This window comes from Pteropus vampyrus, unplaced genomic scaffold (genome assembly GCF_000151845.1).
Source record: "Pteropus vampyrus isolate Shadow unplaced genomic scaffold, Pvam_2.0 Scaffold275, whole genome shotgun sequence".
In the NCBI taxonomy this organism is placed as follows: Eukaryota; Metazoa; Chordata; class Mammalia; order Chiroptera; family Pteropodidae; genus Pteropus; species Pteropus vampyrus.
Window position 1 is genome coordinate 620,753 of NW_011889056.1, and position 24,527 is coordinate 645,279.

Consider the following 24,527-nt stretch of genomic DNA (forward strand, 5'->3'; position numbering starts at 1 on the left):
GAACTGGCCCGAGAGGCTTCATGGGGGAGTTGAAAGTGGACAGGGCCTCCCCTCCAGCTGTGAGTGTGAACTGCGTGGGCACGTGCACACACGCGCATGCGCACATACACTCACCAGGCAGAGAGAGAGTCGGCAGCTTTTGGTACTAAAGGGGCGAGGGGGAAAGGAGGCAGGCGTGCTGAGGAAGAGTTCTCCCCATGCCTCTGTCCCTAGCACTAGCGTGAGCACCGGGACACCGCCTGGCTGCGCCCAGGCTCTCTGGGCCTCCTGGCTGGCTGGCATTGAATACTGATCCCTTTCACCTAACCCTGGCTGTAGCACCCACCCTAGCAAAAACCACCCCACCCCGACAGCGGGGCTGTCACAGTTGGTTCAAGAGAAGTTCGCTCCTTCCTCTCTGGAGGCCTGGCCCTCAAGGGAGCCCAAGATTCACTCCTGCAGCACCTGCTGAGCGCCAGCCGGGGGAGCCACCCCATGGGCCACACCCCCTGCCTCAGAGTTGACACTCCGGGGACTTTCTGGGGGGGCCTGAGCTCTCGGTGGAAGGCACTCCGATTCTGCCCTCCCCAACTGCCAGAGGTCAGCAGCTGGTGGTGTCGCCTGGTCGGGGAGGGGAGGGGCACCGGTCTCCAGAGGAGTTGGCAGCAGCTGCCCAGGGAGCCTCTTGGCTGCACAGCTGCTGCGACATCTTGTCCGATCCGAGGCCATGGGCCCTGGTGGAACCTTGACACTTCGGAGGCAATTGGGAAGCGAGATCCTACTCACTGACAGGCCGCCCAGGGGGTTCAATGAGCTTGGGGGTCCCAGTGAGACACGACAGGTAGTTACTTCAAAAAAAGTCTTTTAATTGTTCAAAATAGCACAAAACGACATCGCACTATGGTAATATTGAGTCACGGGGTTACTCTACAATAGATGAACGGGTGTACTGTTCTCAGAAACGAGAGAAATCAAAGGGCGCTTGGGACAAGGGACGGGGCAACGATGGGACCAGGCGAGTGGGCTCCAAGGTGACTAAACGTGACATTTTCCACAGCGAAATATACTATAATACAACAAATCAGAGGCCCCAGAGGGAGCCGGTTGGTGGGAGGGAGGGTCTGCAAATGCTAGGAGGCCCCCCAGCTGTAGCTGTGTCTCCAGGGCAAAGATGGGGGCTCTGAAAAGATGGGCTGCTCATCTTAAATCCTGTGACCTGCTTGCAAGCCTTGCCCCTCGCCTAAATCTTGGGTGTGGGGCGGAAGGCTGGCCAACTAGCCACTCCGGAGCCCCAAGCCCAAGCCCGACCCTAGGAGAACCGCACGACCTGGGGACAGTGCCGCAAATTTACAGACCTGGTGGCTAGTGCTGTTTGCAGCTCCTTCCCAAGGACCCCTTCTGGGTGAAGCCACACCCTCCCTGACTGCCCCCAAGCCCGAGTTCCCCTTCGTTCCTCCACCCCGGCCCTTTTCTTACAACTCTGTTCGGAATGGGGTGGCTGCAGGAAGCAGCAGTTGAGGGTGTCTGAGATTCTAAGCTACGCCAAGGACGGCGCCTGGGGAGTGGAGAGTACTCTGAACGCAGGACCTGGAGGTCCCTGGGCCTTGGCCTCCACCTCCTCTGAACTGTCCTCCTTGGACACCTGACTTGAGGCTCCTGCAGACCCCAGATCGATCGTGCGGCGTGGAGCAATTGCCCGTGGGGAGTGAGGTCTGACGGCTCACCCCTCCTTTGTCCGAGGCCTGGGGACAGGCAAAAGGGTAGAGGGCAGGGACCAGCAAGAGGAACTTGGGCTGGGCAGCAAACACCAGGCCTGCAGGGGGACATTCCACGCCTGTCCTGCCCCAGCTTCTTCTCCAGAGAGATCCCTGCCAAGGCTTAGCCAAGGAGAGAAAAGTTAAAAAAAAAAAAAAAAAAAAGAAAGGAAAAATAAAAAGATACACATTCTGTACACAGCTAACAACAAAAAGGGACAAAACCCCACACGCTAAGGCTAAAATTACAATAAAAATGTTAACTTCATCAACTTCAACTTAAAAAAAATACAACAAATGCAGCAGTTGGTGATGTGGCCCCTAGCCCCGACCCAGGGGGCCAAAGCCAGGCTCGGTGGGGGCTACTCTACACCCCGTGGTTGTCGGGAGGTTTTCACAGAACACTGCTCAGGCCGCCGCACGGCCCCTTCTTTTTCTTTCTTCTCGTTTTAAATGGGAAAGAGGAGGGGAGGAGAGAAGAGGTGGGGTAGATACGAAGGCCTCTGAGAAAATGTGTAAGCTTCCCGTGGGGTCGCGGGCAGAGACGGGGCGGATGAGCTGAAGGCGGGCTGTCAGGTGGCAGAAAATGCAAAGAGAACCAAAAAAACAACCAGACAGACACCCGAGCACGGGGTGCCCCGCGAAGCCTTTTGCCTCTCAGAGCAGAGGCAGGGAGAGGGGGACTGAGGGGTGCCTTTCCCGGGCTTCCGTGTCCCCTGCATGGCCCCCGGCTGCCCCCTCGTGCCGCCAGGGGTGATAACCAGCAAGAGGCGCGCTGTGGAGGCGCAAGGCTCCCCGGCTTCCTTCCGCACGTCGCGAAGTTTTTCTCAGAGCTCCCGGACTCGGGGACTCGCTCGGCCCCCAGTAGAAGGCGCGGGGGAGGAGGAGGCCTGCCGCCCCCACTCCTCTCTGCTCTTCCAGACCTGCCTCCGCTCCCTCCCAATAACGATGATAAAATGTGCTTTCTTTGAGATCATTTTAAAAAGACAGGGAAAAGGGGAGAGGATGAACGGTGGCCAGTAGCTCGGGAGGGTGAAGTGTGAGCGCCGGGTGGGTGGGATGGGCGGGTGCTGTTCCTGAAGCAGAGGGGGTCTGGAGAGGAATCCGGGTGCAAGGCAGCTGCTTCTCACTGACCATCTGCCTTCGATTTCTTTGGAGCGGATTTTCTGGGGAGACAGAAGAAGGGAAAGAGGACGCGTCAGCGTGGCCTCTGACTCGTAGGTTTCTGGTGCCCCGTTAAGAACCCCCAAGTCATTTAAGAAGCAGACCCCTACTATTCCCACTGCTCCTTCTTCCCAGGAGCCTCCCACCCTGTCTCAGAAGGTTCCCGAAAGAGGCTTCCTGCTTACATTTCCGGAGAGGACATGGGCCGCTTGCTGGCCGGCTTGGTGCCAGAGCTGTCTTTACTGGTTTCTGAAAGGAAAGAGGAACAGTGAATGGCACAAGGAGGATCAGGTGACTTGTCACACGGCAGCCCCCACAAGCTGAGATCATATCTGCGCCGGGGCCCCCAGCCCTTCAGCCCTGCGGCATGACCGGCTTGACTGCTGAGGACGGCCCCTCCCATGGGTGCACTCCCCTTGGTCCTGGCCACTTGTGTGCTGTCTGTCCCCCAGGGTGGCCCCGACCCAGGTTAGGGGCCTTCAACTGTCCTCCTTGGGCAGCCTCGTGGGAGCTGACTTAAAACCTGACAGGGCAACCTGGGGCCTCCATTCCGCACCCGCCCCTCGCACACTGCGACCCAGCCTCACGCCGTGCCTGTGTCAGGATCTCGCAGTCCTCCCCGTTCCATCTCACCTCAAACACCCCTGTACCCCCAGATGAGACAAGATGCCCCCACGAGACACCTCTACAGCACTCTAGGCCGCCATGCCCCCCCCCCCCCCCAGATTGTATGGCTCCAAAATCCAGCTTGGAGCTGGGTCAACCCGCCCCTCCCCAGAAGCCGACCAAGAAGCCTGAAGCTTGACAAACGACGCCCACCTTGCAACCACCTCACTTGGGTGGCTGGGCCGTAGCCCTTCTCGTTTCGGGCAGCGATGCGGAAGATGATGGCGGGCTTGGTGGTGTAGTCGATGTGGGCATTGGAGAGGCTGGAGGACTGCACGAGGCAGGAGGGGCTGGGCCCGCAGTACACCCGCATGAAGGCCAGCTGGGCGGGGGTCGAACTCTTGGCCTCACCGCCGGCCTGCGAGCTCTGGATGGCCAGGTACACCGAGTACTCAATGATCTTGCCAGAGGTCACAGAGGGGGGCTCCCAGGTGAGGTGAGCACCGTCTGGACTCTAGAACCAAGGCAGCAGAAGTCAAGTTGTGCTGTCTTCAGCCTTTGTGACCTCATCCCCCACTGCCTACAAACTAGACCACTGCATGGCTTCCAGAACCGACGGCTCGTGCTTCGCTGCTCCCGGTAACACAACAGACCTGCTTCACAGCGCAGTTCAAGGAGCCCCAGAGAGACGGCCTCGTCTGCCCCCAGCTGGAAGGCAGCTTCACATAACGACAAAATAAAGTGAGCGGGGACTCAAAATACGGCCTTCCTATATCCGCTCTGACACCTACGAACTTATCGCCTAGCCTCTTGTGCCTCAGTTTCCTCATCAGGAAAATGGAGCTGACAACAGGTCCCAGGCCTCCTCGGGACGTTCTAAGAGTTTGATTAAAAAAACATACCGAACGTGACGTGTAGTGGACACTCACTGAACATTAGCTGCCATGTTACAGAGTGGGGAGAATGAGGCCGGGGGACCAAAAGAAACTTGCCCTTGTCATCCCGGCAGCTGGTGACAGTGCCAGGACAGAGGCGTCGCCACAGACCTGGATGACTCTGCCCACATGTTGGGGCCCCTCCTGTGTCAGCCCCGCCTGGCCCCGCAGAGAAGGGAGCTCATGAACTCAGCCGAGGCCCGCTCTGCGGCAAGACTCACTTTGCTGATCTTAATGGCACAGGGGGCCCCTGGGAAACCGGGCAGACACGTCTTAAAGGCTGAGATCTCGCTGAAGGGCCCCCGGCCGCAGGCATTGATCCCAGCAACACGGAACTTGTAGGCCGTGCCGGGCTGCAGTTCCTGTTTCTTCAGCTGGTTGTAGTCCGGGACAGTGCCTGAGTCATCCTGGGGAGACGGGCCAGAAGAACAGGGAGAGAGAGAAGAAAGCGACGTGTCAGGAGGCCAGCTCCAGGCCAGCAGAGCTGTTCGGCCAACCTGGGGACCATGCAGGTCCACGTGGGCGAGGGGAAGGGGGCGAGAGCGCAGCCATGGCATCCCCTTCACAAGACGGAAGGTGGCAAGAGGACTGAGACTGGGCTTCTTCACTGCTTCGGGGGGCGCAGAGTTGAGAATGCGTGGCATGGCTGAAGCTCTGCACCTGGCTGTCCCGAGCGGGCCCCCCAAGATGGAGGACACCCTAGGAAGTCTCCTCGAGCCCTGGTACCTGCCTCATGGCCAGAATCCACCCGCCCGAGAGCGTCGGCTGGCAGGGACACTTACATCAGATGGGACAGCATCATCTGGTGGCAGGAAATAATGTGTCACCATTACATTGGTGCCCTTAATGACACCCACATCGAACCACTGGTTCTCTTTCTTCACAGGGGCTTTGCTGGGCGCGGGTGTTAAGTCTGGCTTCTGGAAGACAGAAGGAGATCAGATCAGATCAGGCCCTCGGCCCGTGTGGCCCAGAGGCGGCAACCCCCACAGCCCCACGACACCTGACTCACCACGCCCAGGGACTCGATGCCATTGGCTACCTCGGTCAGGGTAGCGGCGGCCTGCAGCTTTGCGGTACTGGCTCCCACGACAGGCTGGGGGGCCACAAACGTGTTGGAAGGAGCCAGGCCTGGGAGGGAAAGAAGGTGTCAGCAGGAAAGGCCCTCAGACCGGGCCACACTCTATCTGTGCACGCAAGGGCCCGGACACCCCCGAACCTCACTCCATCCCTGTGGGCAGCGCGACAGGAAACGTGCATGTGGCTGGGCAATGCCCCGCTTACTCTCAGTGGCTGTGGAGGGCAGCAGGGCCACGGTGCTGGGGACAGGCCCAGCAAGCTCGCTGAGGCAGTTGCTCTCGATCGTCGGGTCGTTGAGGCTGTCAGCAGGGGCCAGGGCCTCGGTGGGGAGGTGGTGCTGCTGCTGCGCCTGTGCCTCCTGCAGCTGCTGCTGCTGCTGCACCAGGGCGGCCAGCTCCTGCTGCGTCAGCACAATGGGGATGGTGGTGGCCTGCCCCTCCTGGCCCTCGGCCGACAGATGGCCCAGCTCTGCCTGTGTCACGGCCGCCGCCGCGTCGGACGTGTCCATGGGTTCCCCAGTGCCTGCTCCAGAGTGGAGGAAAACAGTACTCAAGAGGGATGCCAGCCAGGATGAGTCGTCCCTGGCTTCCCAAGGTCACTGTCCCTATTCCCCCAGCACTATGGGCAGCTCTAAGCGATGTAGACGTAGGCTCTGAAAGCCTGTTCCACGGACCCTATTTCCGGCCTACCTCTACTCTGCCCTAACCCAGCCAAACGGCCCTGCTTCCTTCCTGGGTTCCTAGTCCAGCTCAGCCCACCAGCTGTGCCTGGCCTCCCCATCGCATATGACTCGGGCCACTCTGGTAGGAAGCGGGCCTCCTCTTCCGAGGCTGCGTATCAGCAGGGCGGCTCTAGAGCCCTGTGTCCTTACTCCCCGAGGGGCCCGTCCTCCCTTCAGGGTGCTCGTCTGGCCTGGACCACAGACGGCGTGCGCGCCCTCCCCGCACCTACCCATGACGGCCTGCTGCGCAGCCTGGAGCACCGCCTGGATGGCCAGGGCCTGGGCCTCCTCTGTGGCTGCAGCCTGGGCAGCCGCTTCGGCAGCAGCAGTCACTGCCAGCTCCTCAGGGGTGAGCCCTGTCACCATGAGGGTGGTCGTGCCCGCCTGGGCCTCGGCCATCAGCTCTTGGGGAAGTGCCAACTGGTCTACTTCAGACTGTGTGGGCGGGGGTGGCTGGACCACCACGGTGGCCACCACAGCTGAGCTGGCAGACTCCTGGCCTGAAGATGGATCCCCTGTACTGCTCAGATCCACGGCGGCCTGGGAGGCTGACAGGACCTCAGCGGACTCCCCCATCAGGGCTGTGGAGCTGGGCTGCAGGAGTTGCCGTGGGGGCAGCTGCTGGCGAGGCCCTGGTGAGGCCTGGAGTTCCTCTGGGGGCTGCAGGATGTCAACAGCAGAGAAGGGCATGTCAGATGTTTCTGTGTTGGCTATGGTCACTGTTATCGTGGCCGGGATGGGGACTTCGGTGGCCAGAGCCCCTGGGGTAGTCTCAGTCACTGATGAGATCTTCTAGAAAGGGAGAGAAGTCCCTGTGAGAGGGGAGAGGGAGGCCAGAACCAAGCAGCCTGCATCTTTCCCTGTGGGCCTGGATTCCCATTCTCGATGAGCTGGCACAGCCCCATTAAATGGGGAGGGCTGGCGGGCCACTGGGCAACGGCACAGGAGGGAAACTTCGAGACCCGCTGGCCGATTTTAACCCGTCCTCGGAGAGGCCTCCCAGTCTAGTCCAAAAGGGGCACTCAGGCTCCCGCCCTGTCACTCCTACAGGGAAACAGCAAGCCACGGGACCGGGGGACTCCTGACACCTGCCCTGCAGTGACTGAAGGCTGCCCTTCCAAGATCTGGGAAAGGACCAGGAACAGTAATATGTGTGGTACAAGAGTGACACCTAGTGTCTGACTGTAGAACAGCATGGGCTGCAGGCGCACTGGGCAGCAGGGAGGCGAAAGAGGGATCCTCCAGAGGCTCTTACCGGCACGGAGGGGCCTGGGACCGGTGTAGACTGTGTCACAGTAGTCACAGCCCGTGTCAGCGTGGAAGACACGGTTGTTGTGACAGCACTGGAACTGGTGATGTTCACACTGTCGCCCTGGGTGCTCTCCACCTCTCCCTGGTCACTGGCAGCCGGAGGAGGATCTGTGCAGGGCCGGCAGAGTGTGAGGTGACAAGGACTTAACCAGTGAGAGGCTAGGGGGAGAGGCTGGTTGACGGGAGCTCCAGGGCCTCTGCCTGGGCTCTGGCCAGCGAGATCTTTCACCGCTTCCCTCACCCGTTGAGCCCTGGGCTCTAGGAGACCATGAATGCCAGGCTGGCCGCCTTCACACACCTTGGTTTGAGCTCATGTTGGAGGTGACAGTAGTGGCCGTGTGCGTGGTGCCCGTCTCGTGCGTCTCACAGGGGGGGTTGGAGCACACCCTCTGTGTCGGAAAAGGAGCCAGCAATGAAGTGCCGGCCTGGGAAGCGACGGTGGGCAGTGCTGCCCCCTCCAAGCTGGACTCCGGGGTCCTATGGGAGGGGGTAGTGTCGGGGAGCAGGGTGCCCATGCTAACCGACATGGTGGTACCAGTGGAAGTGGTCTGGTGCGTCTCGCAGGGCCGGCCGGCAGGGGGCTGCTGCCCACCCTCGGGCTGGCCTGCACCCCCGCCGGAAGTGGCGGTGGTGGGTGTGTGGGTAGTGCCCGTCTCGTGGGTCTCGCAGGGTGGGTTGGAGCAGACCCGCTGGGCGCTGCCTGCATTCGAGGTAGTGGCTGTGTTGGTGGTGCCCGTCTCGTGGGTCTCACACGGTGGATTGGAGCAGACTTGGGTCACGGTGGCCGAGGAGCACAACAGCGCCTCCAGGGCTGTCACAGTCACAGCGGTGCCGGGTGCGCTCTCGTACACGTGTATGGGGATCCCCCGCACCTGGCCGAGCTCCCCAGCACCCATGGTGGAGCGGGCTGTGGTGGGGGTGTTGGTCGTATGGGTGTGATGTGCCTCTAGCTGGCGCCCCAGGGACATCAGCTGACCCAGGCTGGCTACAGGGCTGTCCTTGCCACTGGGGCCACTGGGCCTGACTTGGCCACTTGCAGGGGCCAACTGCACAAAAGTGGTGCTGCGGCTCCCAGCCTCCAGTGCCAGGCTAGGCCCAAAGAGCGGGCTGGCTGAGCACGGGGCCCCGGTGGCCATCACAGTCATGGTGGTGCTGGTTGCGCTGGTCTGGCGGGTTTGGCATGAGGGCTTGAAAGAACTCAGGACTCCCTCCAGTGCCCCCGCAGCCATACTGACCCGGACCACGGCAGGAGCCGTGGTGGCTGTACAGGCGCGCCGGGCGTCTTGCTGCTGGCCGGCACCAATGCTCGACATGGCGGTGGACGCGGTGCTAGTGGTGCCCGTCTCGTGGGTCTCGCAGGGCGGATTGGAGCAGCCGTGCTGCCCAGCCATGTTGGAGGTGGCAGTGGTGGCCGTGTTGGTGGTACCTGTCTCATGGGTCTCACACGGTGGGTTGGAGCAGACGCGAACCACGCTGCCATTCTGCTGGCTCACTGTCGAAGTCACGAGAGAAGCGGCTGCCTCCTGCCTGTCACAGACGAACTGCACTTGGGTTGGCTGTGGGTGCCCTCCGAGGTTAGCCACGACAGTGGTGGTGGGTGTGTTAGTGGTGCCTGTCTCGTGGGTCTCGCAGGGCGGGTTGGAGCACACCAGCGTCACGGTGCCGGGCTGCACGTCACCCTGGCCCGAGTCCGCAATGGTGACGGTGGCTGTGGGCTGTTCTGTAGTAGGTGAGGCCAGAATGGACACTGGGAGGTCGTGCACAGGCTGGGCCTCGACCCCACTGGGCGCCGTGATCAGGGTCACCTGGGTGGGCTGAGAGACAGGCTGGGGAGACGCCAGACAAAAAGAGTTAGTGACACAACTTCCCGTCTGTCCGTCCCTCCCAACATCCTACAGTGCCACCCATGCCAGCTGAGACCACAGGCAGACTCAGCTCCTGCTCGCCCTCTGACCCTAAGACAGCGACTTGCTCAGGGACCAGGGAGGCACTGCTTCGCCTCAAGGGCCACAGGGCCTGGGTGGGACCAGCCCTGCTTAGGGAAGGAACCCCACTGACCCCGCATGGCATGAAGGCCAATAACAAACGCTTCACCAATGCCAGGAATTCAGCTGAAGACGAAAACCAAATGCTACATGCACATGAAGATAAACAGCTGCATCGTCTACGACACCACGAGAAAGAAGCTAGCGTTCAAAAAGTGGAAATGCTGAAGTATGACGTCTCGAACAGACTACTAGTGATCAAGAGGTGATTCTGCAACAGGGAACACACACGACACAGGTGCTACATGCACGACAGAGAGGACTTGCTGCACACAGTGGCAGAAGATGGGAGGCCGGTCACCTCAGGCTGGGGCTCATATGCGTCCCCAAAGTCACTGACACATAACCATGGCTTGCGTGCACTCCCAGCTACCTTACCTGCATGGTGATGGTGGGCGTGGTGAGACCACTGGCCGCTGTCAGCGTGGTCTGCGCGGCTGACACGGTGATGGCAGTGGGGTTGATCACCTGGCTTGAGAGGGTGGCAATGGTGCCCAACGTGGTGATGGGCGTGGCCAGGGAGGCACTGGTACTGTGGCCTCCAGCTCCGGCGAGGCTAGTGGAGACGGTGCCTGTGACGGTGCCCAGGGTTGTGACACCTGAAGGCAGGGAGAAGCAGGACTGGGATGAGGCCTGCGGCCGCTGCCTCCTTTCCAGCCGCTTTTCTCCCTGGACGGGGCTGGAGGGCACCGAGTGCCCCCAGTGGGAATGGAAGGCTCCGGAGAGAGCACCTGCCTCACCCCCCAGCCCTCCTACGGGAGGTGGACGAAGAAAGAACATGCGAAGTGGCTACACACCTGTGGTGCCCTTCACGACTAACGTGGTGACGGCCGGTTTGACGGCAGAGACGGTGACGGGGGTGACCAGGCGGACGCCTCCCATGGGCACGGTGCGGAGGATGGTGCCTGGCTGTCCAGGGGCTCCCTTCAGCACCACCTGGAACATCAGAGGACAGCGCCCCCAACATTACTCACGGGCTGGCTGGACCCTGTGCTGCCCCCTCCCAGGCCCCCCAGGAGGACACGTGTGGCCTGTTGGGGTCCTGTGGACACTGCAGTGAAGAGAGGACCAGGCGCGCCTCACCTGGGTTACGCCTTGCTGCCCGTGGCCAGTGGCGATTTTGGGGACAGCAGTGATGATTTTCGCAGGTGCTCCAGTTCCCGAAGTCATAACCTTGGTGGTGATAATGGTGATAGGGGACTTGATGCCAGGAGTGCTGGTCACACCTAGACAGGAGAGAGGGAGGGTAGCGTGGCTTCGGACCAGGCCTCCGAGGCTCCCCAGCGCTAGCTGCCCTGTATGTCCCCTTTCCGGCAGTCACTCCTATGGCCCCTCGCTTAAAAGGAAGAAGGGCCAATTAAAGCCGCACCCTGCCACCTCCCCACAAACTTGAGCGAAAGGCGAGGAGAGGGTGGAGAAGAGGGGAGAACCAAACAGAAACCCAGAGCACGGCGCAGCCCGGTCACCATGCCTGTACGGCGACAGCCACCTGAAGCGGTTCGTCACCCGCACGCTGGGGGAGGTCCCTACCTGTGGCACCCGCCTGCGTGATGATGGCTGACATGGGGATGGTCTTGATGATGGTGGTCGTGCCAGGCTTGGTGGTGCTGGGGGACACGCTGCTGATGCCCAAGATGGTGGGCTTAGTCCCAGCTCCACTGGCCTGCGTGGTAGTGATGATAGTTGTGGGCTTGCCATCTGCCGAGGTCACCAGCTTCAGGATGGTCCCGGCGGGCAGGGGTCCTTTGGTCTGCAAGGGAAAACAGGTAGAGCAGGGTGAGGTGGACCAGCCAGGACATAAAGCCTGATGGAAGTCTGATCTGGCTCCTCTCCATCAGAGGCCGAGCGATTCTGGGACTATTCGGAAGATAGTGCCTGACGGGACCGAGCAGTAGGACTTCCTGTGCAACACGTACCCGAGGGACCTTCTCCAGGCAGGGAGGCAAATTCTATTTGCTTGTGTCGCAGAGTCCGGGACCCACAAGCTCACCTGGATGATCTGAGTCACAGGGCCTGTAGATGCCTGGCCTGTGACTGCTGAAGTCTGAACTGGTTTGGTCTGGACCACCGACATCACTTTGCCCAGATTGGAAATCTAAAAAGCAAAGAATGGAGCAGGGAGTGATGTGCAAACCAATCGAGAGCACGGCCTGGGCTGGGGCTCTCCTGGCACGGGCTCAGGACAGTGCCACAGCCCGGCAGCTGTCACACATGCAGCAGGGTGGCACCCATCGCTCACCAGGGCACTGCCTCCTGGGACAGAGATGGGGCTCTTCACCAGGGTGATCGTCTTGGTGACTCCGCCCACCACTGTGGTCACCACCTGGGCTTGCTGGGCCACAGTCACAGTCCCTGACTTGTGCACTGTGATGATGGGACGAGTGGATGTGTTGGCAGCAGAGGAGACGGACGTCCCCACCTGGGCGGCTGCAGTCTTCAGCATGCGCGTGGCTGGGTTGCTCACCTAGGAGCAGGGAGAGAGATCAGTGACGGGCGGGGCCGGGAGGGAAAGCGCCTCTATCTCGGGTGTCCTGGCAGGCCTACAGCTCGCCCCCTGCCCCAACTCTGCCTGAAGAGCCGGGTCTGGGTGACGTCTCCTTTAGTGAAGCGAGCGATGCAGAAGACTGAACCACAGGTCCAGCCTAAATGTGACAGCTTATTCCACAGCAAGCCGCAATTATGGACCGACAGCCCCTGCGAGATGGTCCGGAGCCCTGGAGAAGTGACTGCTGTCTGGAGACATTCACTGCCCGGAAGCCCCTGGCCCCAAGGCTGCTGGCTCAGAACCAGGCCCGAAAGATGCTTACCATGACTGGTGAGGAGGCCACCTTCACAGTGGCCGGGAGGGTGGTAGTGCCAGGTGTCACGGCAACAGTTTTGACAATGGTGGTGCCCGCTGGGACGCTCAGCACCGTGGGTGCGGAAGAAGGAGGGATCTTCTGGGTGGCAGCGGCTGCGGCTGCCAGCGCAGCCATGCCACTCATCTGGGGGTTACTGCCGATCACCTGCAACGGGCACAGGGAGCGTGAGCCGCAGGGAACGCTGGGACCCGGACCACCCCCGACTTCTCCAGGGGGCCTCCTCGCGCCCGGCAGCGCCCCAACCCTGGATTCCTACCACGGAGCAGGCCCAGTGACCCCGAGGCCGGGGTTCGCCAGCAGCTCTGGGTCTTTTCTAAAGACCAGAGTCCTACACGGCTCCCTCCTCACGGGTCTGGCTGGGCCAACCCCTAGCTGCTCAGTGTCCCCTCAGGCTTCACGACAAGAAAGTTTACATTTAAAAGGCCCCTGGGATCGGATGGCAGGGAGGTCCTTCAGAGGCACTGAGTTTTTCGACAAACGGTGCTGAGGCTGGGTGCCATCAATGACCAGGAAGTCCCGCCCCACCAGCCCAGTCTCGAAATGGCTCCTCACCGTCCCCTGAGCGCTCTGTGTGGGCACAACCATTCTCACGCCTGCAGGAAGGGACGTCACCGTGACAGGGGCTTTCCCCGCCTGGCTGGAAGGTCGCATGGTGACCAACGGGGTTCCTGTTGTAGCCTGAGGACCGGTCACTTTGAGAACGGCAGGGACAGCTGGCGAGAGAAGGGGGCAGCCATCAGCAGAGCCCCGGCCCCTCTGTAGGCTCTTTCGGCATTTAGTCGTGAACTGCTTCTATGACCTGCTGATGCTCCATGTCTGGCCCTTCCGGACACCTTCGGTGACAGTCTCCACAAGCGGGACCTCGCTTTCCCTCTCCTGCCCCCGAGCGCTCAGTGACAAGCCTGCACTAACTGCTGCCAGGCAGACCGCCTGTTTAGCAGCCCTTACTCAGGAACATCCGCCCCGTGGGCCGGCCCTTGCCCTCAAGTGCCCGGTCCCCGGCTCACCTTGAGTCCTGGTTGCGGTGGGCACTGAAATCGAGCTGCCAGGCACGGGCGGTAATACCTGGATGGTGGTGGTGGTCGGGGGTACAGCAGCAGCCTGGGGCAGCAACGTGATGCCTACTTGGGTCAGCGGCTGCACAGCAGGTGCGGCTGCCGCTGGGGCAGGGCTCTTGGGAGGGTTGGCAGGCACAGATGGGACCGGATTGGGTGTGGGGGAGGTGGCAGTGGCAGCCGTGGCAGGAATGTCGTATTTCTGGAGCTGCAGGAGGTAACTGTCGGCAGTTGCCACTGCCCCCCAGCTCACCTCCAGGGAATTGGTGTTCGCTCGTACCAGTTGCACCCGGGCCGGGGGTGGCGGCTTTTCTGTGGGAGAGCACCACAGCCGGTGAGGAGGGGCAGGCTGGCCTTCGGGGGTGAGCGTGGCAGCCCTCAGGCTGCCTCCTCCAGTGAGCCTTACCTGTTTCCAGGTACCAGAGATCCTTGCAGCACACCTGGTTGTTCCAGGCCTTCCGGTAGCCATCACGCCCACTCCAAATGTATAGGCGGGTGTTGATCGCTACAGCACAGTGGCCGGCTCGGGCCCGGGGAATGTTGTCCTCCAGTGTATCCATCAGGATGGTCTCCCAGGCCATGGTATCTGGGGAAAGCGGGAGGTGAAGGTTAGCAGAGAGGCAGAGGAACCTACAACCCCCAAGTGGCCCTTTGGCCTTTTGCTGTCGGGGTGGGGAATTAAAACCAGGAAGCCATCAAAGATTATAAAATGAGAAAGAAAGAAAAAAAAAAAAAAGGAATAAAATAAAAAATAAAAAAAAAATAAAAAAAAAAAAGGCGCCAAACCCCCAAAACAACAACTCTGTATGGCAAAAAGACCATAACAAAAAAAATTATAAACCACGAACTACAAACTGGGAAAACTATTCGAAATACACAGCCAAAGGTTTCACTTCTTGCACGTCAAACAACACAAGAGCCTATAGAAAGAGACGGGCAAAGAGCAATGTAAGTTGCGGAAAAGCTGCAGGATCTAAGTAAAACGAGGAGCTGCGCTCAAAAAGAGAGAAACGTGCTTAACCCGTGAGGTGTCTGGCAGTTGCGTTTCAGTGCCCGCTGCGGCCGGGGCTCACAGTGAGCCGGGGGCACAGGGCTGGCCCGTGGGGATGTTCAATCGCCTCGCGGGCTTGGCGAGGAGCAAACGGTTTGCTGCCGTGTGGGCACCGCCGGGGATGCCTATGTGGGTAGAGCCTCCGTGCAGGGCAGCTGGGCAACATTCCGCTAACGGCAATTCTGCCTGGAGGTCTTTACCACTTCAAATCCACTTGCACGTGGGTGAGAACGGCGCAAGGATACTCACGGAGCAGCGTCTGGGCAAGTTTCGACACCAGGATAGCAATTCAAAAGAATGAGGCCGCTTGGCGTGTGGGGATGGGTTGGTCTCCAAGACAGAGTAAACGGAAAAGGCCAGGAGCAGCGCTGCGTAGAGCACGCTGCCGTTCTGTTTGTTTGTTTCTAAAGGAACCTACAGCCCATGCCTGTGTACACAGAGAAGTCCCTGCAGGGCGGATGAGAAGCCGCCAAGGGGGCTGCCTCTGAGGAGCAGAATGAAAGGCGCGGGGAGGCGCTGCGCCCTGAGGCTTTGATACTTCCGCGTGTGGGACCACGTGTAGGAAGAGCCTATTCAACAAACGAAAAGGAGGAGGTTCGCTTCGAGCGCTCTGACCAGTGGCCATTTCTCATGGATTCTAGTGGCACAGGCCTTCGCTCCCTGCACATCCCACACAGCTCTTGGGGCTGAGGAGGGCCAGCCTCCTGCAGCCCTCCGCAGGCCACTCCGAGCCCGAGGAGGCCATACCCAGGTTGAGACAAGCCAGTGTGTTGGTACACTTCCACTCCTTCTCGTGTGTGGCCACTTTGACGTCATCCATGACGAGAGGCACCCAGCCACCAAACACGTACATTCTGGGACGAGGGAGGGAAGAGTAGGAGACGATTGTAGAGGAGGTGCCAAACTAGAGGCCACCTCTTCCATCCAGAAAGTTCTAAACACGCTTGGTCCTCTAGCTCTCCCCAGGACGCATGAAGCTCTTGACGTGGCCCGCTCCTGCTTGGTGGCTCAGCCCTCACAAGAACTGTGTCACCTCCACATGGAACCACTGTTCATAGCTCATCTCGGTCCCCATCGTTCTTATATTCGCTTTGGGACCTTGGTATTGACAGACACCCAGCTGCTTACAGGCAGAGGATCTAGAACAGTCTGTGCCCCTCTACCCCGAGTCTGTCTTCTCTCGGTCCCCCAGGGTTGTAATGGAAAGACAGGGCTGCTGAATGCCAGCCTAGCCAGAAAGAGGCCTCCTCAGGATTGCTGGAACAAAACTGAGAGCCCTTTGGGGCGGGGCGGGCAGGGAAGGGCTACGAAGAGAGACGCAAGGGCGGGCTACTCACTTGTTGCCTATGGTCGTGGCCGAGTGGAGACTTCGTGGAAGAGGCGCCACCCCGCTGAGGCTGGGCTTGTTCCACGTGAGAGTCTCTGCAGAGAGAGGGAGAAGGGAGGGTCACTCATATGCCAGACACATGCCCTCTGACCCAGAATTCCAGGCCTGGCCTCCCTACAGCCCATGGGAGGCCCCTGAATCAGGCGCTGGCATTTCCCAAGCCCTGTTCGCCACCCTGGCAAGTGGCGTCTCTTCGAATGTTTACTGAGCACCTGCTGTGGGCCAGCCCCGCTCTCAGGGTTGCAGCTGGGGCCGGGGGGGGGGGGCGTATGACGTGTCACCTCCTACTCTCCAGAAAACGCATCTGCCTGCACACCACCTGCACTGTCTGCAGACCGAGTGTCAGGACGCCCCATGCTGCTGGGAATTTCGCTCACAAGAAACTGTTTGAGTGTTCACGCCGATCTCGCTACGGGATAAAACCACCCTGCAGAGATCTGTCGTCAGCCTCCTCCTCCCCTCGGCCTTCTTCAGGTCAAAAATCCACACTTCTTTCTACCGCTCCTGATGCCCCACCTGGGTACCAGCCCAAGGAGCCCCCCGAGGGCTCGTGAGTTCTCAACATTCCATCTGATGACAACAGACTGGTGTGCGCGACTCCTGGTACGGTCTGACCACTGACGACTTGATGGGGACTAACGCTATCTAATCTAGACGATTCTGTTCCCCAAAAGCCTTAACGTCTCCCCTTATTCTCCTCTAAGCTGGCAGACCCACTCAGCCTTGTTCTTTCTTAAAAGCAACGCCACAAGCTCAGGGCAAAGATGACGGCCCCAGACAGGGTCCTGCCCCAACCGTGCCACAAGGAGCCAAGCGGACCCTCCCTCTCCCTGTGAGCCCCACACCGTCGTCCCACGCTGGCCACCCAGCAGACTAGCTTCGCTCTGAGACTGAGAAGCCACCCACATCTTACCAATATCCAGGGTCCAGAGGTCCCCCAGCCGGCAGCCACTCATCCCTCCGTAGATCACCAGCTTGGATTTCTTGTTGTCCTTCTCAGTGTAGACCACGGCGGTATGTGACTCCCGGGGTGGGGGCAGGACGCCATAAGTGATGGGGATGTCCCAGGCTACCACTCCGGAGCCTGGCCGCAGTTCCAGGATATATAAGTCATTTAGGTACCTGGAGAAGAAAGGTCGGTTACGGCAAGTCCCGACTCTGCGTGCCGCAGGCCTCACCCGCTTCTATGGGTGAACAGCAGATTCCCTGAGAGACAAAGGGGGCTGAGGTCACACGAATGAGTTCTTCTACCCTCGCCCTCAAGGACTGGCTGCCAAAAGCTCCCGAGGATGAGCGTGGGTCCAAGAGGAGCGGCAGGACCAGGGCGCGCAGGGCCGCCTGCACGTGAGGCTGGGCACCGCACTAGGGCCTCCGGCTGAGACGACCTCCAGACTTTAGAGAGGCTCTCGGCCACCGGCCTTGGAAAACGGAAATGCCCCCCACTACCCCTGCAGGCAGAGGAGGCTGGGAAGGAAAGCGCCAGCCCCAAGCTGGGTCTGAGGAGAAGGGACCAGCCCTCCTCCCCTGATGCCTCCTCGCAGTTAGAGACCTCCAAGCCGGAAAGCTCTTTATGGGGCACCTAGTGCCCCTCTCTCCTTTCACAAAGGGACTCGGCATGGCGGGGCTGGCTGGCGCGTGGGATTCCACATGAAGAGGACAAAGCCTCACCTCGGAATGTTGTTCTTGGGGTCCTCGCTATCGTTGGCCAGACCCCCAAACAGGTAGCATTTGTTGCCCACAAGGGAGAAGCTGTGCCCGAGCCGAGGACATGGAGGGGGCCCGTTTTTGGGTGTCTTTGCTTTGAGTCTCTTCCACTCCCACCGGCTTGCCTGCGAAATCAAGACTCGGTGATTGAATCAGGGATGAGCCGGCCTTTGGGACCCCGGCCATTTATCGTGTAAGGAGGAGCTGGCCCGGCCGAGGTAGGTGTCTGACTGCAGTGAGAAGGTCCCGGGCGGCGCGGGGCCTGGACAGCCCCTTGAGCAGGCCCCTTCGCCTCCTCACACTCTTGCGTCACCCGCCCCGCACCCCAGCCACGCCTCCAGGGGCCGTTACCTGGAGCTCGTAGAGGTCGTTGCTGTATTTCCCATACTCTACCATTCCACCAAACACCAGCAGGCGAGTCCCGTCGCACACGAAGCCATAGGCTGCACACCCAGGGGGTATGTCCCCTCTCACGGCTGGGATGAACCATTGGTTGGTCGCTGGGGAAACAAGAGGAAGCAGAAGTCAGAACTAGGGAGCTCCTAGAACCACAGTCCCCACTCTTCTTATTTCCCAAACCCACCAGCCTTCAAAACGCAGTCCAAGAAAAAAGGGGCCGAGACAGCGCCCCTATTTCCAAGGATACAAGACTTTCTCTTTCAGCATCCAAATGGCAGCCCCCTATTCCAGCCATCCTCCAAACCCCGTGACCTCAGAGACCACCTCAAAACAACCTGCGATCACCCTGCTTCTTTCTCATCAAGGTCATCTTAATAAGCTGGAAGTCACTAAGATAACTCATCAGCTTCTGGGAATGTGGCCACCAACTTCCTTCCCCTAATGCTGGGTGGGTCATCGGAAAGAAACTTGTAACACCCAAAATACTCTCTCCGTGGCCCCATGCTCCTCCTCCTGAGGGCCCGCAGCTGCATCTTTAAGTGGCTGAAAGATCGACTGGTACTGGCTGGTGCTGTCCCTCCCTGAAGGTGCTGGGCACATGACGGAGGCCAATCAAGGCGGCCGGGCCTGCCGGTTGAGGAGGGAGGGCAGGACACACAAGAACAATCTCTGCTGGCGTCTCCTAGGTGATGGTCCACATCGCCCCTCCTCTATGTCACGCCCACACCCCTCCAGAACATTCTCAAAAGCCAGAGGTGGCAGCAGTAGCGTGAGCTTCTGTGGCAGCCTCACAATCTCTGCCAGCCACAGAAGCTTCCACAAAGCCCATCACCTCTAGTCGGGATGGGGAAGCCACCAAGGATGAGGGTGAATCAGAAGCCAGGCAGCAAGCCTCGTGGCCTGGGCTTGGGAGATGCCCCTGACCTGCCCTCACTTCCGCATCCTCGTGTTCAACTCTCCCGACACCCAAGGTGTGAGAGCTTCTAAAAGCCTCAAACCGGGGGCCAGATGCCTAGATCGCTTTTGGTCAAACGTGGCCAAGCAAGGGGACTGGGATTTGGGCACAAATGGAGCACCCCTTGGGGTCTGACGGGGGGGGGGGCGGGTTAGGCTAGTCCCATGGGGAAGAATTTGGGAGACCCCAGCTCCTGGCCTGACCTTTGCCCACGCATGCACTCGGTCACTGACACAGCCCCTCCCTGCACGCTGGGTAACTAACCCAAGTTCCATGTTATCACCCCCAAGACCCAACATGCGCCTTGCCCAAAAGGCCTGTAACTCATCTAAAAGCACAAGTGCACCTCTCAAGACAGTTACAGCCTTTCCTGTCACTCTCCGCTACCCAATTCTACAGGTTGGTTTGGGAGAGGCTATCGGTCCCCTCTGTGGTTTGTTTAGCAGAGTCACAGGGACTTCAGAATGCCCAGCACCAATCCTCCTCTCCCCTCCTCTGCCATTTTCCTAGTAGAGGTGCAATGCTGTACTGCTTGCTACGCGCATGCGCCCAGACCCCAGGTCCCGGCTCGCTGCCTCGCGTTCATTCCCACTGCGAACACACAGCAGGAAAAGCAGCGGTTTGCCATGCCGAGGCAAATCGCCCTGCACAAACGGTCCCTGAAAGAGGTCTCATCCAAGTGAGCAGGATAAGAGCTGACAGAAACCTCCAAGACGGTCTCAGCCAACGTCCCTCGATCGACAAAGGAACAGAACCTGGGAGGGGAAGTGACTGACTTGAGGTCACAGAGCAAAACAAACACGGAGAGATAAGAACCTTGTCACTGACTTAAAGTGATCACGAGGTGCTCACCTCGGGGCTCCAAGCACAGGGAGCCATCTGCCGAACTCCCTCACCTGGGCACCCATAGCTAGAGGGCCGTTATGGGACCACCGGTCAGTGCGGGGACAAAGCTACCTGGCAAATGGGATCGACCCACAGCTTTCCCATCACGCTCTGATCACTGACCCAGCCGCCAGGCTACAAGTAACCTGGGACATCCCAAGAGCTCACGATCGCCAGCCTATTCTATAGCACCCAAGGGGTGGTGAACTCATTCTAGAACACTCCAGGCAGGTCGGGGGCCCTCCACCACCCCATCAAGAGCAGTGTGCCCCATCAAGTGCAGTTTCTGGCGTGAAGTTGCAAAGAGCCTCTCTTCATTTCACCCGGTCTCAGTTCTGCCCCTGAGATGGCACAAGCACCCATCTCTTAAATATGACAGCTGCTCGGAGTCGCCCCTTAATCATATCATCTTTGGGTCATCTAGCCGGCGGGGGGGCGGGGGGGAGGCATCGTGTAACCTAATCTCTGGGTCCCTCATTCTTGATATGCTCTGGCTTGTCACTGCTCTCAGCCAGGAGGGGGCTCTGAGGAAAGGAGGACCCTGCACGCGAGACCCTTCCTGGGATGGCCGGAAACACAACTCCACCTTCTCTCCCCTCGACGAGACCAAAACCCCAGCTTCTGCACTTTACCAGCTCCCTGCCCCTTTCCGCACTGTGTCCACTCTGTAGTTGCTGCCATCCCGTCAAACTCTGCGTGTCACCACCTAGAGACCCATCCCCATGCAGTGGGTAGGTAGATGGTCGAGCCACACCAGCTGCCTTTTTGATCGCTCTGTCACGCTGGGGCACTTCCTCTGTGGCAGATGCGGCGCCGGGGGAGGCACAGGGGAGACAGCTCTCAAACACGACTCCCAGTAAGGTGGGAGGCTGCCGGGCCCTCCTCCCGCGACGGGCTCTGCATGGAGCAGGGGCGGTTACAGAGAGGGAGGGCTTCTCAGAAGAGGTGACAATCCAGCCCAGGCCTTGAAGGGTGAACAGGATTTCCCGACAAATGAAACTAGCAGGGCCAATCAGGAAGTGACTGCAAGAGCCAAGAGAGAAGAGAGGAGGGCCCAGAATGGAGGGGGAACAGATGAGACAAGCTCAACTTAGTGACCGATTACCTATGGGACAGAGGAACAGGGGGGCGGTTCCAAGGTGGTGGCCTTGGCCTGCTAACTGAAGAAAGAGACAGCCTAGCAGTCTCCATGAAGGTCTGCCTGTACTCCCTCCCGCCAGGCTCTGCCACCAGCTGGCGGGGTGACCCTGGACCTGTCACTTCCCCTCTCAGACCCCAATTTCCTCATATGCAAAAACAAGGAAGTTCCACTAGACGTTTTCCAAGGCTCCTTCCAGCTGTACCAGTCGGACCCTAAAGAACCATGGAGGCCAACCCGCCTAGGGCGACTGGTCTGGATGACTATGCCCTCCCTCATCAGGTCGCACCCCACCCTGCCAGTACAAGGTCCTCTGGGTAATCCGCTTTGCTAGGTTGAAATAAAATTCCCTGAGGTCAAGGACAGTACCCTAAGACCTCCCAAAGGCCAGTCAAGTGTCTCTCAGCTGCTGTGGTGACTACCGCTGAAGAGGAAGGACACGCACTTTCTCACACACCTGCCACCCCTCAGCCCCTTGTCAACCCCAGATCGCTGAGCGAATCGAGCCAGCGATGTGTGCACATGCCCCCTGCACGTCCCCCCTGGAGTCTTTTATCTTAGCGACAGGGGACGCTTCCACATCAGCGGGTCTCTGAGCACTCATCCTGCAGAAGGAAAAGTGCAAGAGAAGAGGCGTCAGGACAACATGCTCTGACCTCATTTAAAACAAAACAAAGGTAAGCAGAGGGCAGCTGTTGAGGTGGCAGCGAAGGATGACAGGCATCTGCGCCACCACTGGTGGGAGAGGGGTAACACCAAGCCCCATCTCTCCTCTCCGGAGGACGCCAGAGCCTCGAAGCTACAGAAAAGGCCAGAGATCCCCGCTCCGTTATCTGACGGCGCAAAAACACTGTCGGGAACGGGAGCGGGGTCGCTAGTCGCTCTCCCGGGAAGTCACCTCAAAAGTTGATGCGGGCCAGCTCCAAAGTGCTCCCCTGGAGGAACGGGGGCTGCAGCCCTTTGGAGGGCTGGCCATCTTCTACCACACAGCGGATCCCTGCAGCCTGGGGCCGAATCAAGGCCAAAGCGACCGGTTCGTTGTAATAAACTAACGAATATGCAGAGGCCCCGGGAAGAAGTGGACTTTGGAGCTGATGCTAATTAGGCCCCTGCCCTACTTTCTAAAATGGCATTTCCCTGCCAAGGGGCCTGCTCCCGGCCTTGCGAGAATAAAGTCGGTCCAAGGAGTCGAGGAGGTTGCGCTCGGGGCAGAGGTCTCTAAAAACAGCCCTGCCCCTCAGCCTTACCTTACTAGGCTAATTGCTGCCACCGCAGCTGTCTGAGCTGGCACAGAGCGCCACCATCCAGCCCGGCCTCCTGGAGGCAACAGGTGCTGAGACCCGGAATGCAAAGGGTCACCGCAACCCACCAGCCTTTGAAAGTCAACTTGGTCGGGCAACAACCTACAAGGTTCAGAGAAAACTGCTCTCTGCCTGGGGTGGGGGCGGGGGGCCGCCCGACCAAAAGCCCCGCTCCAACGGCTGCCACTCCAGCCAACTTCTCCCTACAGCTGCCAGCTCCCCACCCCGGAGCAACCTCAAAGCTGGAGGAGGCGCCCCGACTCAAGGACCCGGTACCGCCAGAGCCCTGAGAGAGGACGGACCTGGAGCAAGAGTTTGCTAGACGTGATGGCAGGAGAGAAAGCCCTGGCAGATGGCCCCTGGCCATGCCGACCAGAACACACCTCCACGCTGCCGCAGAGGGGAGCTTCCTAAGCAGAGGGGAGCTTCCTAAACGACCGGGGCCTGACCCGAGGAGAGGGAACTTTTCCCTGCCCACGCCTCAGTCCCTCAGGCTCGCGCCCAGAACAGAGCGGCCACAGGCCCACTGCTCTCAGTGACAACGCCTAGCCCCACCTTACAAGCAAAGAGAGGTGCTGCGGGCCAGCGGCCATTCGGCAGCCGCTCAGAACAAGGCACTAGGTGTGCAAACCAGGCCGAGCGGCCAGCCCGGGGAGGGGGCCGAAGGAGGATGCGGCCGAGCCCTAGAGACCTAGCAAGAACACGGGGCAGAGAGAGGGCTGAAAGCCAGCCCCAGGCCCGCCATACCCGGGGACAGAGGCGCAGCACAGGCTCCTCCCAACGAAGGAAGGAGACCTTGGGTTTGGGGGAGGCATGAACTGGGGCAGGTAGCCTCTCCGAGCTCTCGGGAAGAGAAGAGTCACGTAAGGGACCACCTAGCCTGCTGCGGATCACTCAGATTCCTCCCTTGCATCGAGGGCCCCAAATCGAGAAAACCGGTAACGGGAAAGGAAGCCCTGAAGAAGTGAACGCCGACCCCGGGAGGCAGCGCTGCTGCCTGATCCCTGGGTCCAAGGGTCCTGCACCGTCCCAGACAAGTTATCCCCCACGCATACAACCCCTGGAGGTCGGGATTAGGCTACTGGACTCTGCCCCTTCTCTCGAGACAGAACTCATCTGTAATCTAGAAGTTGTCATCTCTCCCGAATGGGCACTAGCGATGAGGAGCGCAGCAGGCGCAGGGGGAGGGAGGAGAGGAGGGAGAAGGGAGGGAGGGGGTGGGAATCTGCCTGCGCCAAAGGGACGCATCCGCCCGCCAGCCCGGCCGGGTAACGGTGTATGTCTGAAGTCACCACCGCTGGCGACGCCCCCGCACCAGCCGGACTAGACGTTCCTCTCCAATAATGAAAGCACCCCTCAAACACAGGGGACTCGGGGGTGTTAAGAACGAGGCAAAGAGCGAGGGAAAGCAAAGAAGCGGGGCAGAGCAAAGGGTCGCGGAGGGGAGGAGAAAGCAGATCAGTGCAGAGGAAGAGGGAGGAATGGGAAGAAGGGGAGATGGGGGAAAGAGAAGAAGGGGAGGAAAGAAGGAGGAGGGGGAAGGGAGGGGAAAGAGATCAGAGGAAAAGGGGAAAGATGAAGGGAGAGAAGGGGGGAAGAGATGGAGGGAGAGAAGGAAAAAGACAGACGAAGATGATGGACGGAAAGAGGCAAGAGGAGGGAAAAGGAGATGGAAGGGAAAATCCGAGCGGCCAGAGAGCTTTGAACTCACCGGTGTTGTACACGTGCAGTTCGTCCACTATCCCCTCGTTGCCTCCACCAAACACCACGATGAGCTCCTTGATGGCCACGGCGCGGTGGCCGTGGCGGGGTCGGGGTACTGGACCCGACCAGCCCACCACTCGCTTCCAGCGGGGCTGCAGGAGCACCGCTGGCGAGTTGGCGGGCGACACGGCCGAAGCCATAGTTCCGGGAAAGGGCGCAGTGGGAAAAAGTCACCAAGCGGGAATGGAGCCCTTCAACAGCTCTCACACACCCCCTTTCGTCTAAGGCAGCTCTCACGCAGAAGCGGGTTCTCACACAGCGGTGCACGGCTCCATGGAGGCCGCCATCTTAATTATCCTCCTTCCCTTCGGTTCTTCCCCCTCTTCTCGTTCACCCTGTCTCCTCAAGAGTCGCCTGAAACTGTCGAGCGCCTGAGCCCGAGAGGCTGGAGGCCGTCGAGTCCTGCCGCTCTGACTACTTGCCCGGACGCTC

The 24,527-nt window shown here is 59.9% G+C and overlaps 1 protein-coding gene across 7 annotated transcripts; it reads right to left on the bottom strand.

Moving 5' to 3' along the window:
- Positions 1-824: 824 nt before the first annotated feature.
- On the bottom strand, positions 825-24,235 carry HCFC1 (host cell factor C1). Of its 7 annotated transcripts, XM_011375546.2 has the most exons (27): positions 24,043-24,235; positions 18,005-18,153; positions 17,618-17,778; positions 16,863-17,071; positions 15,900-15,984; positions 15,310-15,416; positions 13,918-14,097; positions 13,464-13,823; positions 13,009-13,169; positions 12,403-12,600; positions 11,835-12,059; positions 11,586-11,690; positions 11,126-11,345; positions 10,679-10,821; positions 10,393-10,531; positions 9,974-10,194; positions 8,072-9,376; positions 7,849-7,939; positions 7,495-7,658; positions 6,470-7,031; positions 5,723-6,043; positions 5,451-5,569; positions 5,221-5,358; positions 4,660-4,845; positions 3,717-4,017; positions 3,083-3,146; positions 825-2,899 (listed from the first exon to the last, which is right to left on the bottom strand). In XM_011375546.2, the coding sequence occupies exons 1-27, from the start codon at positions 24,233-24,235 to the stop codon at positions 2,860-2,862; spliced, it is 6,147 nt and encodes a 2,048-aa protein (XP_011373848.1). In that variant the 3' UTR covers positions 825-2,859. The 7 variants fall into 7 exon arrangements, with proteins under 7 accessions (XP_011373848.1, XP_011373849.1, XP_011373847.1 ...); XM_011375547.2 differs by having other exon boundaries at positions 5,723-6,040; positions 6,470-6,899; positions 7,849-9,376; XM_011375545.2 differs by having other exon boundaries at positions 6,470-6,899; positions 7,849-9,376.
- Between the last annotated feature and the right edge of the window lie 292 nt (positions 24,236-24,527).